At 45.4% G+C, this 20,011-nt stretch overlaps 1 protein-coding gene across 2 annotated transcripts in view; it reads left to right on the top strand.

Moving 5' to 3' along the window:
* The window catches only part of FRAS1 (Fraser extracellular matrix complex subunit 1), a 332,187-nt gene that overhangs the window by 275,142 nt on the left and 37,034 nt on the right, over nt 1-20,011 (top strand). The window contains exons 42-53 of one of the 2 annotated variants that reach the window (XM_060278390.1): nt 290-443; nt 3,118-3,381; nt 4,506-4,694; nt 5,010-5,129; nt 6,462-6,641; nt 7,852-7,976; nt 8,395-8,535; nt 8,954-9,181; nt 9,715-9,828; nt 15,362-15,512; nt 16,792-16,951; nt 18,164-18,326. In XM_060278390.1, the coding sequence (XP_060134373.1) occupies nt 290-443; nt 3,118-3,381; nt 4,506-4,694; nt 5,010-5,129; nt 6,462-6,641; nt 7,852-7,976; nt 8,395-8,535; nt 8,954-9,181; nt 9,715-9,828; nt 15,362-15,512; nt 16,792-16,951; nt 18,164-18,326 (1,989 nt within the window). The remainder of the gene's footprint in view (nt 1-289; nt 444-3,117; nt 3,382-4,505; nt 4,695-5,009; nt 5,130-6,461; nt 6,642-7,851; nt 7,977-8,394; nt 8,536-8,953; nt 9,182-9,714; nt 9,829-15,361; nt 15,513-16,791; nt 16,952-18,163; nt 18,327-20,011) is intronic. The other variant, XM_060278389.1, reaches the window with a different exon arrangement.

The raw sequence follows: 20,011 nt of genomic DNA on the forward strand, positions 1-20,011 counted from the left end.
CAAATATTAATATGGGATATTAATTCAAATTGCTGGTATGTTTTGTGCTTTTTGTGATACCTTAATGTTCTAGAAACTTAGAATTAAGGTGCCATTCAGATTTATCCAAAAAACCTGGACACACAGAGTTCTAGATTCAGCTAAAGATGTTCATATGTGTTTACATTTGCAAAACCAATTTTGAATCAGATGTTGCAGTTTATAGTTGCATTTCTTATCCCCCACCCCTTTATCTTTGTGGCATTGCATGAGTGCACTGTCTTTCACGAACGCCTTTGTGTTATTGTAGCGTCTAAATGATGAGCCCCCAGAATTGGAGGTGGAGCCTGTCAAAGTGCAAGAAAGCCAAGCGGTTGTGATCACAAATTCCTCCTTGAGGATGAAAGACCTGGACACTCCTGACAACCAACTGGTCTTTGTAGTGACCAAGAAACCCACTTATGGTAAGATACAAGTTTCTGATATTGCTGAGCAAATGCACTTCGGATTATTTTTTTAGGGTTTTCCCAGCAAGCAAACAGTCCGATGATGCTAGAACTTGGAGCCATCCAAGCTGGTGCAAAATTCAAAATAGACAAAAGGAAGTATTTCTTTACACAGAAGACAGTTAAGCTGTGACATTGACTGCTGTAAGATATGCTGTTGACGGCCGCCTACTTGGGTGGAATTAAAGGGGGTTTAGACCAATTCATGGAGGCTATACGTTTCTGAATTCCAGTAGCTGCTTTTGGCCTTCCTATCGCCATCAGGTTGGCCATTGTGAGAACAGAAAGCTGGACTAGATAGGCTTTTGTTCTGATCCAGGAGAGCTCTTCCTATTTTTAACTCCTAAAACCTTGGCTTAGACTTAGAGTCTCACCTTCTTAATTTGGATGGCCAAAACCCAGGCTAAATGAAGAGGCATTTCAGTGTTTCCAAAAGGATCCTCAAGCTCAGTGCAGCTGATAAAGCACAGGCAAAGTGTGGTTACATCTAAGCTCTCTGGAAATGAGTAGACTATTGTTTGAACTAGCTAGTGGTCAATTGCTACGAGTCATGATACGGTATCTGTGCTCTGCCTCTGTTGGAGGCAGTAACGCTTCTGAATCCCAGTTGCTGGAAGCCATGGTGGGTGGGGGGAGTGGTCCTGTGTTCAGGTCCGGCTTGCGGGTTTGCTATTGGCATCTGGTTGGCTACTGGATGTTAGACTAGATGAGCCATTGTCTTGATCCAGAAGGCTGTTAAGTTCTTAGTGACTGTTGCCACATATTCTGGTAGCTAATTCCATAAGTTAGTCAAACATTGATTGAGGAATGAGTAACAATGTTAGGCAGAGCTTTTTTTTCCAGGGAAAACACACCAGAACTCTCAGGGGGTGCCATTGCCCTTTTAAGAGAAAGGGGGAGGAGTTCATGGTGAGTTCTGGAACCTCTTTTTTAGAAGAATAGCATGGATGGTAGGAAGCACAATTGGGACATGGGGAAGTGGGAAGGATGTAGTCTGCAGGACCTAACTCAGTTGTGCTCACCTTATCCTCTCTTCTTTTTTTGAAATAATTGTTATTTGATTTTACGAATATAAAATTATTACAATACAACCATACACATCCACAGTAAAAAGATTCTTCCGAATCTCTTGACTTCCCACCTTCCCCTCCATGGGTCCTATTTATTACACCTTTTCTACTGCCTATTTTTCAATAGTCCACGTTTTATATAACTCAATGAACTCCATAGTACTTGCTACATTACAAGTAAAATAAAAAAATTCCTTCAGTAGCACCTTAAAGACCAACTAAGTTTTTATTTTGGTATGAGCTTTCGTGTGCATGCACACTTCTTCAGATACAGTGAAATGGAAGTTTCCAGGCACTTATGTAGAGAAGGGGTGGGGAGGGGTGGGGATGGGGAGGGGGGATCACTCAGAAGGGTGGTGGAAATGGGTGATTGACTGACTGATAGCTGTTGATGACCGGAAACGACTGCAAATGGTTTTGCATGAAAAAGCAAGGGTGGAGATGGCTGAAGATCGCTATCATGTATAATGAGATAAGAACCCGATATCTCTGTTCAAACCAGGTCCCTCCATGGTTTTGAGCTTGGTGATAAGTTGCAATTCAGCAACTTCTCTTTCCAGTCTATTTCTGAAATTCTTTTGTAGTAAGACAGCTACTTTGAGATCTTGTATAGAATGTCCTGGGAGATTGAAGTGTTCTCCTACTGGTTTTTCTGTCTTCTGGTTCCTGATGTCAGATTTATGTCCATTTATCCTTTGGCGTAGGGTTTGGCCTGTTTGTCCAATATAGAGAGCTGAAGGGCACTGTTGGCATTTGATGGCATACACAATGTTAGAGGATGAGCAATTAAATAGTCCTGAGATGGTATGTTGGATGTTGTTGGGGCCAGTAATGGTATTGTCTGGGTGTATGTGGCAGCAAAGTTGGCATCTGGGTTTATTGCAGGCTCTGGTACCAGTGTCCATGTTAAGTCTGGTGGTTGTATTATTGTGGGTGAGGAGTTGTTTAAGATTGGGTGGCTGTCTGTAGGCAATGAAAGGTCTTCCTCCCAGAGCTTGAGAAAGGGAGCTGTCATTGTCCAGGAGACAATGGTCTTTAATGGTCTTAGTTGGTCTTTAAGGTGCTACTGAAGGAATTTTTTTATTTTACTTCGATCCAGACCAACACGGCTACCTACCTGTACATTACAAGTGTTATTGCAACCCTGCTAATGTTTCCGTCTGTTTACAATGGTCTCCAAGATAAGTTATCAATTTTCCCCATTCTTTGTTGAAATTTTGGTCTCCTTGGTTCCTGAGCTTTCCGTCAGTTTTGCCATTTCGGCATAGTCCAACAATTTGATTTGCCACTCTTCTCTGGTAGGGACTTTATCCTCTCTCCATCTCTGAGCTAACAGCATCTGTACAGCCATCGTCGCATACATAAAGAGTATTTTTTCTGCTCCCTTGGAATATCAGCACCTACAATTCCTAGTAGAGAAGCCTCTGTCTTTGTTTTGTTTTTTTGTTGCAAAAGTTAATTTAAACATGTTTTAAAAATTATTGTATATCATTTCCCAGAATGCTTTTATTACCTTACATGACCATCACATATGATAAAAGGTGTGTTCCCCTTATTCTCAGGTTACCTCCGCAAGAGACAGTCTCATCTGGATCCCTTGGAGAATGGTCAAACCCTGGCCGAGGGCTCCACCTTCACCTACCAAGATGTCCTGGATGAACTAATCATTTACACACTGGGCAGTTCCAGTGTCCAGTCTGATGAGTTCAGATTCTCCCTCTCCGACGGCCTCTACACGCAGACTGGGAAGGTGGCATTTTCCATTGAGCTGCCCGAGTCGGATCCACCAAGATTAGTTGTGAACAGGGGCTTGCAACTTTCTGCTGGTAAGGGGTGGGCATCAGCTGCACTTTTTGTGGCAGTGGTAGTGATACTGACAGCAAACTGAACAATCAGAACTTAACTCTCTGTATAAAAACTTTTTTTTAAATGCAATACATTCTGTGTGCAAAGAAAGATCCAGTATCCAAAATTCACTGTAACTCGCTACATGTGTATTATGGTTTTATATCCTTTTAACAGTGAAAGCTTCTTCATAGAGCCAAATAGGAACTGTAGTCTGGTTGAGAGATTATTTGAGTTCCTTCTTAGTTCATTGTCCCAGAGCTACAATTCTCAGGGTCCCCTTAGGAAGAGGGAATAATTATTCAAGTAGTTTTAAGCCTGCAATGCTTTCTTGCACAATTGGCCGTTTTCTGCCTTCAAAATGTTCCCATGGCATGCTCTATGGAAGATCTTCTCTGAAGTTTAACTATACCCGTGGTACCACCTTGCCTCTTCCACATTTTATTTCTTTTGCATCATTTGGCCTCTCCTTCTGATCTGATTTGTCCATAGCTTAAACTGCAAGTTTGCTTGGCAAAGGCAACATGGTTTTGTGTACAGCTCAACACCTGTTATTATCATTTCAATGCATGTTGTGACCATATATAAGCAAGTAAACTACCCTAAGCTAACTGCAATGTCCAGATGCAGCCAATGTAAATTTCAGTAGAGGAAGTGGAAGCAAAAAAAGGGGCAGGGGCAATAGCAAATAAGAATTAGCACACACAATTCACATTGAATACCCTGTAGACCAGGCATCCCCAAACTGCGGCCCTCCAGATATTTTGGCCTACAACTCCCATGATCCCTAGCTAACAGGACCAGTGGTTGGGGAAGATGGGAATTGTAGTCCAAAACATCTGGAGGGCCGGAGTTCGGGGAGACTTTTAAACTTTTACAAATATTAGTTCTCCCTTCCCATTTGTGGCCCTTCATTCAAGTCACCCTTCCCCCTCATCTAAAACAACAATTCTGTTTATCCGAACTTCTGAATTATCTGAATGTTTATGGGATGTTATCCCTGTTTATCTAGGATGAATGTGGTTATACCACAGAGATGTTAATTATATTCAGAATGATTCTGCAAGGAGGAATAGCAGGTATTTGACTTTCTTTTGCCATTTAGGCTCTGTGGCAGTCCTTACAGACCAGCACTTGAAGGCCACAGACTCAGATTCGGATGACCTGGCTATCAGATACATCATGAAGAAAGACCCTGTGCTTGGAGTTCTGCGTATTCATAAAAGAGATTCCCTTGATCAGATCTCTGCCAAAGGACCAGTGAGAAGCTTCACACAGGCGGATATAAATAAAGGTGAGCACTCTCAGTCCCTGTTCCACAGCAGAGTTCCGTAGTGTATATGTGTTCAATTGAGTCTCACATTCCCGGATTGATGCTTTAGAGCAAAACTAGATTTCTAAACAGGTTTGTTTTCCCTCTGCCAGGCTCGTGCTGGCTCAGTGGGTAGTTGTCTCGCTCCTCAACAGAGTTTGGAATAGGGATCGTTTACACCAGCATAACATACCCTGCCCATAACTACATTGAATTCCTGTCGGTTGGGTGGCTCTGCTAGTCACAGACAACATGAAGGCAATAACACAAGCTCATTCTCATTCTACCTCCCCACAGGACAGGTAGAGTACAGCCACGAGAAAGGGCATCCTGCTGGGACATTTGCTTTCATTTTTGATGTGGCTGATGCAGAAGGAAACAAAATGGCGGACCAGGCGTTTACGCTTCGGGTAATGGGTAAGGCCAAGGGTTTCTGCTGCAAACCCTCGTTTTCTCTTTGGCAAGGAAGGCAACTTGGCTGTTGTTAACTGGAAACAAGGACATTAAGGAGGGAACGTGGTCTCGGCAGAGAGGGAAGGATTCTGAGCCATGAAGAGAATAAGGCATATAAGAAGCTGCATTACGCTGAGTCAGGATCTTGGTCCATTTAGCTCAGTATTATGTACTTAGTAGCATTGCTCTAGGATTTCAGTCAATGGTCTCTTCCAGCCATACCTGGAGGCGCCAGGGATTGAACTTGGCACCTTCTGCATGGAAAAGAGGTGCTCTGCAATCAGGTATGGCTCTTCTCCAATCAAGTACCATTACAAGCTTTTTAATTATTCTACAGTATTTTTTATCCCACCTTCCAGCTGCAACATTTTTCCGCCTCACCTAAAAGCAAACAAAGCTATTGGGTTTTTTCATCACTTCATCACTATTGTTTTAAAGCACAATGCAAATGTATGCAAATTTTTAAGTTCTTTTTTTTTGCCCATAAAGGTTTTTACTGAATTTTAGACTTTATCACAAAAAATATTTAAAAGGAAGGAAGCAAAAACAGAAAAAACATGCAGAAGTATAAAAGAAACAATACAAATCAGGGAGAAGACATGCCTGTAAAGTATGTGGTGTCATAATAAACAAAGGATGCAGATATCAGAGAAAATATCATTCCATGGATGACATTCAACTAACATTTACTTAGAGTAGACCTATTACAATGAATGGGCCTAACTTAGTCATGGCCATTGATTTTCGTGAGCCTACTCTGAGTAAGTAATCAGACCCTCTGACTTTCTATTTAAGAAATCCATGTTCCTTGCTCCATTTCCAAAGATAATTTTAAAGAAGGCTGTCTACTCTATAACAATACTTCAACAGAACTGCGAATATATGTTTTCAAGGTGGCTTGAAATATATTTGAAATGCAATCAAATAGACAATAGTGCAATAGTTAACTAGAGTGGGGCAAATTAGAATTAAAGCATTTAATCGGTTAATTTGCTAAAAACTGTTTGCTAAACTATATACTCCAATTTGTTCTTTGGAATCTTTAATGCAAATATATATATATAAGGTGGAGATGACAAACACCATCTTAGAAGACATAGGCTCAGGAGGAAATGCCTGTTCTCAGATGATGCCAAATGTATGCAAATTTAACTGATAGATATGCTAAAATGCATATGGCCAATTGGCTAAGATTTCTTTAATCGGGTATCAGGCTAGTTTAGAATATTCACGAGGGGCAGGAAAACGGAAGAAAGGAAGCTGTTGGTCTTATCCTTTTGCCTCTGATTCTCCCAGAAGATCGGTTGCCACCATCCGTCATTGTCAACACAGGACTGGCCCTGGACGAGAACTCGGTGAAGAAGATCACCACTCTCGAGTTGTCCGCTGTGGATCAGGACAGCGAGCCAAGTGATCTCCTGTACAGGATTACTAAGCAGCCCCAACTGGGGCACATAGAGCACTCTGCATCACCAGGTTTGCAAATGTTCACTGGTTTTTTATTAGCAATATCAAGGCAGGCACTTGACAAGACTTAACTGTGTGCTTTTAAGGCAGGGGTGGACAATATATTTCCCCGGCGAAGAACCATTAACCATTGGGGAAAGCCCATCTGAGACACTGAGGTTATTAATATTGTGCATTTGGAAGCAGTTGAGTGAATTAAAATGGACTCTTCTTTGAAATAAGAAATTCTCCAGTCTGGAAAATATGGTTCAAAAGTTTTACTCATAGAGGTTGACTCCAAAACAAATATTTATACCAGATGGATGGGGTATAAATTTATTATTATTATTATTATTATTATTATTATTATTATTATTACTACTACTACTACTTTAAACAATAAAGTTACATTCAGATAGATGCATAATATCTTATACTGCTCCCAACATAGGTAAAATATATTAGATTATGAATATCTTCCACCCAGAGCTAAAAATCAAAGCTCTGTCTCTTCTTCATTCCAGCCTCCGTTACCCTGAGGCTGTTTTCTTAGAGAAGAGATTAGCACGTCCATTCTCTCCAGTAGCTTGAGAACAAAGAGTCACTCCTCCCAAAATGGAAGCCAACAGATTAGCATATGGATAGACTTGTAATACACCCTGATGCCTTGTGAGTGAGGCACAGAGATAGGCTCCCATGATACAGCCCCACAGAATCATTAAGCTGTTAGGGATTCTTCTCAGCTCTTCTTTAGCTTCAATTGAAATTTCCATGCCATGCTTCACAGTATGCATGCAGATGCATTACAGAGTTATTTTCCAATTATACTTAACATGGGATGGGTGAAGACAGAATCAAAATTGGACAGTCTTTGGAGCACTGTTCCTTCTCTTTGTTCTTTACCAATCTTCCCACCGCTTTTGTGTGTGCACACATACGAAGAAGAAGCGATTCCTGTGGGAAGGGGTGCTGTTTGGATTTCCCACCTCGGACACTGATATGTCCTGGGTTATGTCCCGAACAACAAATGAATTTTGTGCTTGAGTTATACAAATGTAACTACTTTGCATTCTTCTTTGGGTTGATTGTGGGGTAGGCGACTCATCTACCCAACCGCAAATCATGAGTAGGGCAGCCCTAAAGAGTTTTGTTTCTCTAAAGGGAAGTTTCTAGTCCATAAGACTGCAGAATCATCAGCTTGCTGCTGTTTTCTTTCCCCTGCCATTTCCTGCTACTCTAGGCAGAAGGATTAGCTCCTTCAGGCAGGCAGACCTGGTCTCCCGCAACATACAGTACATCCATACCAGTGAGGATGAGAAACATTCTGACACATTTACCTTCTCCGTTTCCGATGGCACACACGAGGTGAGTGGATTTCCTTTCATTCTCGGCAAAAGTCAGCTCCAGACAGGTGTCCATCCATATTTGTTTGCACAAAGGTTGCAGGGAGGTTATACGAAGCCAGCTGTTTATTGAGAATACAGTCTGGGTTTTTTTTGTAGGAAGGATGGTCAACATTGTGCAAAGCCATCATTTTATCCACACTTTCCAGGGCATTTCCCCATAACTTAGTCGAATTTTATGGGGAAAGGGGGAAGTTGGCAAGTTGTGTAAGGGATTGCCAAATCCACTTAAGTATGGAACCTGAATTTGCCAGTATGCAACTGAGTTCCGCCTGCAAATTTTCAAGAGTGCCCCAAATGCTCAGGCAGAGTTTGTCCATGGAAGTCGCATTAGATGGGAATCTGTTTTTTATTTTCGCTTCATCTGTTTTCCCCTGTAGGTGAGCCAGAATTTTGACATCAACATTAACCCAGTAGACGACTCTTTGCCTGTTGTGCAGAGCCCTGGGATGAGGGTGCAAGAAGGAGTGAGGAAAACCATCACGGAGTTTGAGCTTAAGGCCACAGACACGGACACAGAGGTGAAGCCCTTTCTGTGTCTTTCCTCCTTGGAGCAATGCAGAATTCTGCACAATCCATTTGGAATAAGAACTGTCCTGTGTCAGCACAAGTGTGCCCCAGGGGAAGGGGGGGGAGGAGCCTGACTCGGGAGAGGGGGGCAGTGATTTGTTGGGGGGGGCTGTACCAGACAGGAGGCAAGAGTCAGAGGCAGGGGGTGCTCCAGAGCTGGAGGGTTGAGCTAGGAGAGGTTGGAGGAAGAGGCACGTCAGGCAAGTGAAGGTTCAGGTGCTTCCCCACCCTCTCCTGCACCACTGTCTCCCAGAACCAGGAGGGGACTGAAAAGGGAGGAGCAGAGGAGATTTTCACACATGCATAGTCTCCACTTATCTTGGTCACAGCTCTTCAGGTCCCCTTCACACATTCCCGTCTTGCTCACAGGCCAGATCCATCACATTCACGATCGTGCAGCCGCCACGGCATGGCCTGATCGAACGTACCAGCGACGGGCACCGCTATCGCCAGACCCACACCTTCACAATGGAGGATGTCTTCCAGAACCGGATCAGCTATAGTCACGACGGGAGCAACTCCCTGGAGGACCGCTTCACCTTCACTGCGTCCGATGGATCCAATCCCTTTTTCGTCGTGGAGGAGGATGGGAAAGAGGTTGGTGGGGAAACCATGCCAGCATTAGAGCTCAGTCTGGGTCCATCCCAACATGCGGTAGCATCGCATGTAACTTCCTGGCTTGTACAACTTCAGGTTGAGAAGCACAAATTTAAACGCTTCCCTGTGGGTGGCAGGTGATGGGTAGAGACCTCCATATCCACAAAAAGCTAACATGTTAAAGGGGGGGGGGAACCTAGTTGAGAACTTTTCTCCCTGTCCTGTAAGTTTTCAGGCTGGGGGACTGTGCATTTGTTTTCCTTGATTTCGTAGGGGACTGTTCAAACATGTGCTCTCCCTACCGACAGTCTGAAATGATACAGTTCAGCAAGAGTTGTGCACCATCTGATTCTGCTGCCAGTGTAACTATTAGGGATTAGTCAGTCTAATTCTGCCCTCAGAACGCAATGCGAGTAGCAGAAACAGTGTAATCAACCCCGTGAAATATTTCCTGGATATTTTGAAGGGGGGCAGGGGTTACGATCAAACGGTATATAAATTTTATGAAATAACAGCAACAAATATTTTCTCAGCTTGTGACTGCTGTGCCCCAGTTGTTCAGAGTGGAAATTCTTCCTGTGGATGATGGAACCCCCAGAATTGTCACAAACTTGGGCCTGCAGTGGCTGGAGTACGTGGATGGCAAGGTAGATTTTCACGTTGCTTTGTTTTCAAGTCACATGTTTTGGTGCACAGAGAAAATTGGGGAAAGCTACTGGACAGGTGACAGAGATGCAGAACAGAAAACGGGCAGCTTTCCCAGGTCTTGAGAGCTGCATTGGCAATATAATTTGAGGACTACTTGGGCTTGAGTCTTGTCCTCCTGACCCAGATATTCTTACCTGCCCCACTTCTGGATTTGCCGTCCCTGTTAAACCTTAATATGAAGTATGTGGGGATTGCTTAAATTTATTCTATATTTATTAGGATGTTTTCATTAGGCTATTGTTTATGAGCATTTGCAGTTTGCTTACATTTTTTGCAACTGTTAAGAGTGAAGGGCGTTAATTTTCTGAAGCTGTCAGCTGCCTTGAGCCTGGTTTAACTATGGAAAGGTAGCTGGCCAATCAGTGATGTTGAAGACAACTAGGGTCCTCATAGATACCAGGAGAAGGGCAAGAGATTCTGTTTCTTTGTTCTAGTGGAAAATACTCTATTAGAAGACATCTGAAGGCAGCCCTGTTTAGGGAGGCTTTTAATGTTTAATAAATTAGTGTATTTTATTTTTCTGTTGGAAGCCACCCAATTATTATTATTATTATTATTATTATTATTATTATGTTGGGTAGCTTAGTCAGTAGAGCATGAGGCTGCATCGTGGGTTCAAGCCCTGCACTGGGTGAAAGATTCCTGGCATTGCAGGGGGTTGGACTAGATGACTCTCGTGGTCCGTTCCAACTCTACAATTCTATGATTGTATGTGGAATGTCAGCCCTTCCCAGGGCTGGCTTACCCATGCAGTGGGCTGAAGCAGCCACCTTGGGTGGCAGAAGCCCAGAAGGCAGCGCTCTGCAAGTTCTCACAAGAGCTCCGCGAGATCTTCTTGAACCTGCTGTTGTCACTTGTTGTTGTTGTTTAGTCGTTTAGTCGTGTCCGACTCTTCGTGACCCCATGGACCATAGCACGCCAGGCACTCCTGTCTTGCACTGCCTCCCGCAGTTTGGTCAGACTCATGTTGGTAGCTTCAAGAACACTGTCCAACCACCTTGTCCTCTGTCGTCCCCTTCTCCTTGTGCCCTCCATCTTTCCCAACATCAGGGTCTTTTCCAAGGATTCTTCTCTTCTCATGAGGTGGCCAAAGTATTGGAGCCTCAGCTTCACGATCTGTCCTTCCAGGGAGCACTCAGGGCTGATTTCCTTAAGAATGGATAGGTTTGATCTTCTTGCAGTCCATGGGACTCTCAAGAGTCTCCTCCAGCACCATAATTGTCACTTAATTGTCACTCCTCCAGCACCATAATTGTCACTTAGTGGGCGCATATAAGGGAGGCTCCAGCAGGGTTAGGGAGGCACCTTCCTGTTTTGCCTCAAGCAGTGAAAGGGGCACGCCACTCCTGCCCTCCACCAGACTGTATTCAAACATGCTTGCAAATTGCTTTGAAGATCTAAAGCCAGGATATGAATCTGCTAGATAGATTAAAAATTGCAAACGCCATAATTCCAGCTGCAAACGACACACCTGTTAGAGACAAGGCTGGCACTCCCCCCACCTTTGTTGTGGGGTTGGGGTTGCTGCCTGGCCAAGTGGAGTCTGTAGCACCAAAGTTCCTGGGCAAATCCCATCCTGAACTCACTCTGCGGTCAGCTGAAAATGGGAGTGTGTGCACTTCTTTTTTACAAGCAGGGGCACTTCCCATTTTGATGCCCCCCCCTTCCAAATGAAAGATACCTTTTTTCCCGACTCACCAGAGAAGAGTTCCATCTTTCCTCTTTTATTTCAGGCCTGGCACTGAGCTTTTCCACACCAAATGTTACGTGGGTTGAAACGCTTGCTGGAGAAGCATCTCGCCTCCCTCCTTACTCTCCAGCATCACTGATGATTAAATGCCCCCAGGTTGTCCTTACAGCTGTGCTTCATTGCCCAGATCTTCTGGGGCATGGAATGTATAAACCTTTCCATGTGGTATTGACTGGGAAAACATACGTGTGTGTGTGTTCTGGAGTTAAGAGTACTTTAAGTGAAGGAGGAGTTGTGTTTCTTCCTTAATGCTGCCAGCCGTTATGATGGATGGAGCAGGCCTCCCCTGCTTGTTGCATCAGCAGCTGTGGCTAAACAAACCCATCCATCTTAAACTGCAGGACTAAGGTCCCTGACAGCACAGTTCCTTCCCACCCACTCCGTAGACCTGCACACTCCGATGTCTTACTCTGTTGCTATTGGCATCTACGTTCCTGAAGCGCTTGTTGATTAATTGCTGTGATTAATCAAGCAATTCTTCCATCACCAATTAAAAAGTGCAGAAATGAAGGCAGGTGCTTTTTTAAAAATACGGTAAATAAATTCAAAGCCTACTTGGTGTTAGTTCAAACCTTCAAGAGCCAGTTTGGTGTAGAGGTTAGAACCTTGGGAGACCAGGGTTCAAATCCCCACTCAGCCATGAAGCTCACTGGGTGACCATGGCCCAGTCAAGGGCTCTCAGCCTAACTTACCTCACAGGGTTGGTGTGAGGATTAAATGAGGAGGGAGAGAAATCACATATGCCACCTAGATCTCCTGGGGGGAAAAGGTGAGATATAAATAACTAAAACCTGCACCAGCAGCAATATACAATACCGTTGTTGTTGTTGTTGTTGTTGTTTAGTCATTTAGTCGTGTCTGACTCTTCGTGACCCCATGGACCAGAGCACGCCAGGCACTCCTGTCTTCCACTGCCTCCTGCAGTTTGGTCAAACTCATGTTGGTAGCTTCAAGAACACTGTCCAACCACCTCGTCCTCTGTCGTCCCCTTCTCCTAGTGCCCTCAATCTTTCCCAACATCAGGGTCTTTTCCAGGGAGACTTCTCTTCTCATGAGGTGGCCAAAGTATTGGAGCCTCAGCTTCACGATCTGTCCTTCCAGTGAGCACTCAGGGCTGATTTCCTTCAGAATGGATAGGTTTGATCTTCTTGCAGTCCATGGGACTCTCAAGAGTCTCCTCCAGCACCATAATTCAAAAGCATCAATTCTTCGACGATCAGCCTTCTTTATGGTCCAGCTCTCACTTCCATACATCACTACTGGGAAAACCATAGCTTTAACTATACGGACCTTTGTAGGCAAGGTGATGTCTCTGCTTTTTAAGATGTTGTCTAGGTTTCTCATTGCTTTTCTCCCAAGAAGCAGGCGTCTTTTAATTTCGTGACTGCTGTCACCATCTGCAGTGATCAAGGAGCCCAAGAAAGTAAAATCTCTCACTGCCTCCATTTCTTCCTCTTCTACTTGCCAGGAGGTGATGGGACCAGTGGCCATGATCCTGGTTTTTTTTATGTTGAGCTTCAGACCATATTTTGCGCTCTCCTGTTTCACCCTCATTAAAAGGTTCTTTAATTCCTCCTCACTTTCTGCCATCAAGGTTGTGTCATCTGCATACCTGAGGTTGTTGATATTTCTTCCAGCAATCTTAATTCCGGCTTGGGATTCATCCAGTCCAGACTTTCAAATGATGAATTCTGCATATAAGTTAAATAAGCAGGGAGACAATATACAACCTTGTCGTACTCCTTTCCCAATTTTGAACCAATCAGTTGTTCCATATCTAACTGTAGCTTCTTGTCCCACATAAAGATTTCTCAGGAGACAATACCCTTAGGAACATTTAACAGGTTTGCCAGTTGCCGTCCGTCTGTCTCGAGGGACAATGGAGTGTGTCTCTGGCAGTGAAGTCAAACCACTGGAGAATCGCAGCGCCTGCTGTGGCTGCAGAGACCAGTAACTCGTAAATGCTGCCTCCCACGTTGCTTTTGCTGCATCAGCAGCACCAAAGTGGCTTTCCCAGCCCTAGCTGGAGATTCAGGGGATTGATACAGGAACCTTCTGGATGCAGAGCAGGTGCTCTACCACTGAGCTACAGCCATTCCCAGTACACTTTGCGGGAGGCACAACACTTCTCTGGTTTAATGGCTCTTAGTCCCAAGCAGAGCACAGACACGCATTTATCCTAACCCTGATCTGGGCATGTGGGTCTGAACACTGCATAGCATGCCAAACTACTGAACAATAGGGATGAAAATGCTGTATCTGCTTGTTGGCATCCATCTGTCTCAAGAGACAATGGAGTGCACCTCCAAGGGTGAAGTCAAACCAAAATTTCAGGAACAGACTGGAAAGAGAAGTTGCTGCAATGGAACTCATTACCAAGCTTAAAACCACGGAGCCACCTGGGATGAATAAAGACATTGGATTCTTATCTCATTGTGCATGATCAAGCTTTCTTTAGCGCCTCAGCCCTTGCTTTTTTTACCCAGGACCAATTGCAGTCATCAGCAGTCGTTAACAGCCATCTACAGGTTTACCACTCCCATCAGCCCATCACCCATTCCCATCACCCCCACCCCCACCCTCTGAATATACATAAGGGTCTGGTGGATTCTGTTTCAGTGTATCTGACGAAGTGTGCATGCACACGAAAGCTCATACCAAAGTAAAAACTTAGTTGGTCTTTAAGGTGCTACTGAAGGAAGTTTTTTATTTTGCTTCGACTCAGACCAACACGGCTACCTACCTGTAACTCAAACCACTGTGTTAGTAGCACCAAAGTGACCTCTCCAGGGCACAAGCGCTGGCAGTGTGTATGGAGGTCCAGGGCTGCCCAGATGACAAGACCCCCCCCCCTGTTGAGGTCCAAAGGAAAGCAGAGTTTGGCACCAGCTTGGCTGCAGGAGTTGCTGGAAGGAGGCGTACAAAACGCCCTCCAACCATTTTAGGGACTCCACTCCAGATTTGTATAGGATTTATTCCTTAGCCTTTTCTCCTCCCGAAGATATCCCGCAAGGCGGTGGGTACAGATTTTTCCTTGGGGGTTTACTCCTGAAGCCTTTCTCACAAGTGAGCATGGCCGCAAAGCAGCAGAGGTTACGTGTCAGAGTTTTACTTCTCCAGTAAAACTGATACCAGCCTTGGATCCTGCTTTCTGCTTCCTCCCATCACATGTCCTGCTGTGGATATAGGGAAATGGCATCTTCAACATCTCCAGGTAGGGATGGGAAAGATCCCTGCCTGAAACCCTAGAGAGCTGCTGCCAGTCAGTGTAGACAACACTGAACTAGCTGGACTCAGTGGTCCCAGCCTAAGGCAGCTTCCTGTGTTCCTAGATCCAGGCATCATAGCAGCCAAATGGGTTTGAACTTATTAATCGTCTTGGCTGAGCAACAGGGTAAGAATAACTGGATAAACAGATAAACAATCAAACTGCTTAACTAGTGGAGCCTTAATTTTCCATAACTCCTTTCTAGTTTCCTTGCCCTCCTTTTCTCTCCCTCTTCTTCCAAAGCAGCTCATCTCTTCCTCTGGTGCCTTCTGAGAAGGGTAGGTTTCGGAGCCAGTTCTTAAGGGACGGACATTCAGATTTATGAATGTAGCCCAAGGGAATAACCTTTATCCATTGGAATAAACTCTTAGTTCCAGCTTTCAGGCTCAGACCCAGGAACTGTTGATACCATCTGTATAAGTGTGTAAACACTGGCTCTGTGTCTTCAATCCAGCCGAAAAATCTGATCACCAAGAAAGAGCTGTTGACAATGGATCCTGATACAGAAGACAAACAGCTGATCTACGAGATAACAGCTGGGCCAGAGCATGGCTATGTGGAGAAGAAGTTGCAGCCGGGAGTGGCAGTGACTACATTTACTCAAGGTAGGAAAGCAATGCTAGGAAAATCACTTGCCATTCTTTTGTGCTTCATCATAGAATCATAGAATCATAGAGTCGGAAAAGACCACAAGGGCCATCCAGTCCAACCCCCTGCCAAGCAGGAAACACCATCAAAGCACTCTTGACATATGGCTGTCAAGCCTCTGCTTAAAGACCTCCAAAGAAGGAGACTCCACCACACTTCTTGGCAACAAATTCCACTGCCGAACAGCTCTTACTGTCAGGAAGTTCTTCCTAATGTTTAGGTGGAATCTTCTTTCTTGTAGTTATATCATAGCTTTAGCTGCACTGTATTGCTTTTCGGTATATTGGAGTCCAGGGAAGAACTGAGCAGTTTAAACCTGGTTTGTGCCAATTCAACATGTGTTTGGTTTTAAGTCCCGTCCACAATTCCACAAATTGTAACAACACAGTGGGGCTTCTGAAATTCACAGGGAGGGACTGAAGGCAGTGCTGTCATCATTGCATGCATTTTTGAAAGCAAATGCAAATTGCATAAATGGATGAATGAGGAGGCTGAGAAAGCAACATCCACCAGGGCTGTTTTGTAGTTCTTTGTGTCGTTCTTGCTTTGTTCAAACATTTTATATTAATTTGCAAGCCACACCCAGAAACCAGGATATCCTTATGACTTATATCACTTCCTCAGCCTGCTACCCTCCAGATGTTGTTCAACTCCAGCTCCCATCATCTCTTGATGGACCTTCTCTGCAGTGGTTCCCCGTCTGTGGAATGCTCTCCCCAGGGAAGTTCACCTGGTGCCTTCATTACACACCTTTAGGCGCCAGGCAAAAACGTTCCTTTTTAACCAGGCCTTTGGTTGATTTGATTTACATCCCATGCCCTTTTAAAATATGGGGTTTTTTTTGTTTTTTGTTTTGGTGGCTATTGGGTTGTTGTTTTTGTTTTTATTATGTATTTTGTGGTTTTATATCTTGATTTTATTCAGTGAACCACCCTGAAACCCCCAGGTACAGGGGCAGTCTATCAATTCAATAAATAAATTGTCATGGTCATGGTGGCTGGGACTGATAGAATCATAGAGTTGGGCAGAATCCAACCTCCTGCAATGCAGGAATCTTTTGCCCAGTGAGGGGCTCAAACCCACGACCCTAAGATCAAGAGTCTTATGCTCTACTAAAGCATGAATTGGAGTCTCAACAACATCTGGAGGGAAACCAAGTTGGGGAAGGCTGGTATCTACGTATTGTTAAGTTCCAAGATTAGTTGATTAGTTCATTGAGGTGTCTCTTCCCAACAGAGGATGTTAACTTGGGATTGATCGAGTATGTGCTGCATGAGGAGCAGACTCAAGAGACAGAAGACAGTTTTCAGTTTCTTGTAAAGGACAGCAAACCCAGTATGGTCACTGACAATACTTTCCATGTTCAGTGGTCTCTTATCAGCTTTCAGCACACCAGGTAAGCTACTCAGACGAGCAGCACAGACAATTAAGGTATGCCACGCTTCAGAATGCTAAAGATTCTAGCAGCTGCCTGTCAACTTTAATCTGCTTCAGCCATTGGCTGAGTCCTTGCTGCTGTGATGTCATGGAATGTCCACAAACAGTCAGAGGCTAGAAGCTTGCTTGGCTTTGAGGATCGTCGTTTTAATTGTTTGTAAGCCACTTTGGGTGTTATTTTAATAGAAAAGCAATCTGTAAATATTTTAAATAGATAAACAGGAGTGAGGGGGGTGAGGTCACTGTAAACAGGAGGAAAAACTTCCGGAGGTCAGCTTTGTGCTGTTATCAGAAATCGGGGACCGAGGCAAAGGTGATAGAGAGACCTGGGAACTGGAAGCCGAATAGCAAGAAGACCCAGGAGGTAGGGGGCGTGTGGAATAAATAGCCCTTGTGCAGGGGGTTAAGAAACAGAAAGGGGTGGTTGAAGGAGTCTTCACTACCCGAGGAGACCATAGAGTTGAAGAACCAAGCAGGTAGAGTTGAAGAACCAAAATGGGTGTGTCATTAACAAGAAGGGAAAGCGGCAGGGGTACCAGGTGAGCAGGCAGGATGGGCTCCCTGGGTGGGCTTGAACCACCAACCTTCTGGTTAACAGCCAGATGCACTAACCCATTGTGCCTCCTGCCCCACACAAAGACTGGTGGGGCTGCATGTGCGCTGTGGGTGGGGAAATGAGGTCGACTTTCCATTTGCCGTCTTGAACGAACCGGGCCAGATCTCTCTTATACTTCAGCCTCTGTAATTGCTCATTTATTTTATTTACTTACATATTTCGTTATCCCGCCTAATCTCCCAAGGGGGAACTCAAGGCAGCGCACGAATCAGATTACAACAGATAATATTTACATGAGATTAGCTGATAACGAGCAACACGCAGAATTTTTGCCGTGGCGCTTTTATTTATTTATTTATTTATTTTCCCTGGCGTCAGATTCCGCCAATTCAATTATGGTGAATTACCCTAATTAAGGGAGATTGCGCGTTCTTCCCTGAACGAGAGGAGGCAAATGCGCTGAAATTAATTAAACTGATACAAACTGAGTGTAGCGATCGACGTCAGCACATGTAAAGCCCCCCCTGAAATCAGGGGGACATGAATTCACAATTTAGCAGTGCATCTCCTTGGTTACATGGGGGGCAAAATCTCATTCTCTCTCTCTCTTTCCAGCTACAATGTCAGTGAAAAGGCAGGCTCTATCAGTGTCACAGTGAAGAGGACAGGTAACCTCAAACAATATGCTATTGTTCTGTGCCGTACGGAGCAGGGAACTGCCACCTCCAGCTCAGCTTCACGGCCAGGAGAACAGGACTACGTGGAATATGCAGGCCAGGTGGGTTCAGGAAAAACGCTGCACACCCTGGGGGGGGGGAATCCACAGTGGTATGCTCTGCACTGTCTTACCCCAAGGGTGAAGTGGTAGGTGGGCATGGCAACAAGCCCAGAGAAGCTTCCTGGGCTGAAGCACTTCCTTTCACCCAGCTGTGAAAAACGTGGCAGAGAGTATTGAGTCAGGAACCGTCACCTAAACTGGGCATCTCCAATTTGGGCTTGGCGGCTCTTGTCCGGTGTCAAGACCAGGCCAGCTGTACCCAAATCCAGACCTAGAAGGGGGTCTTCAGTTTGGCATACTTGCAGTCAGGTGTCAGGTTTGGGGATGTGAGTCAGAGATAGCTGAAGGCAAGAGCTGGAGTCCATCAGGGAGGAGATGGTCTTCTGTTGTTCAAATAAGGGAAGAAGTCCAGGCTGCCAGACCTGGAAAACCCCAGGTGATTCTTACTGTCTTCCGGTCGCAGAGACTGATGTTCCCCACTGCGCCCGAACATTTCCGGTATCTCAGTAAGCAAAGTTCCCTTCTCAGCCCATGTGAGTCCCAGTTTATGCCCCAAAGTCCCTAACATCCCATTGTTTAACTGTATCTCTGCCAGGCATCGGGGAATCAGCTTCCTCCCCCATGGCAGTAAATAAGAAGAGATCAAACGAAAGGAACGTATTACCAGTTAGATTCTTTAATAATCATAGTGAGAGACAAAAAGAACCCGTCTCCCTAGAATGGTGGTGCTCCCAATTAAGGCTCACATCCCCTCCGTCCCTATTAATCTACATCACTCCTACATCTTGTAATCCATCTGCGCTTTCTGTTCTGAGACTTTCTGAGCTCTTCTCGACCTTGGGGAGAACGGTGGAGGAATGCTGTCCCAAGACTGTGAATCTGTTAACCCTCTCTCCCCCAGTGCTTCTTCTCCTAGCTCAGGGGTCCCCAGACTTACCGGCGTTTGGGCCGGTTCCCACCGCGCCGATTGCGCGGCGGGCCGGAGGGCGGGGGAGCGAGCGCCTGTGCGGGCCGGCGGGCGGGGGAGTGCGCGCCCGTGCGCATGCGCACGGGCGCTTACTGGCGCGACGGCGCGCTTCCAGGGTGGGAAAAGCGCCGAAAATCCGTTGTGCGCATGCGTGTGGGTCTCCCCCGACCCGGAAGTGCACCAGAAATGACTTCTTCCGGGTCAGGAGAGGCCCATACGCATGCGCACAAAGGATTTTCGGCGCTTTTTTCCCAACCCGGAAGAGCGCTGCCGCGCTGCGTGCCGTAAGAGCGGGCGGCGGGCGGCGGGGGTCGTCGCGGGCTGGATTGGCAGGCTAATTGGGCCGCATCCGGCCCCCGGGCCGTAGTCTGGGGACCCCTGTCCTAGCTGTTCCCCATCCAGCATTTCCCAGCTTCTGCCTTCTGAACTATGCCCCTCTGCAAACCACTGTTCCAAATCTATACTGTCCTCCTGCACCTGGGAAGATTCAGGATCGGGATAAGTGGGTGGTGGTGGCCCCCACCATTCTTCCTCAGTGCAGCCCTCCTCAGCACAGTCCCTGACAATCTCCAGGATGGGGAGATGTGTCTTAGTGTGGAGGAGAACTGGTCCACAGAATAGGATTAAGAAAGGCAAGAGTAGAAAAGCCTACAGGGCAGCTTAAGGGGTGTTGTGACACTGGGTCAAGAATGACCGTTCCCAAATAACGTCTCACTGC

The sequence above is a fragment of the Zootoca vivipara genome, chromosome 9 (assembly GCF_963506605.1).
Source record: "Zootoca vivipara chromosome 9, rZooViv1.1, whole genome shotgun sequence".
NCBI lineage: Eukaryota > Metazoa > Chordata > Lepidosauria > Squamata > Lacertidae > Zootoca > Zootoca vivipara.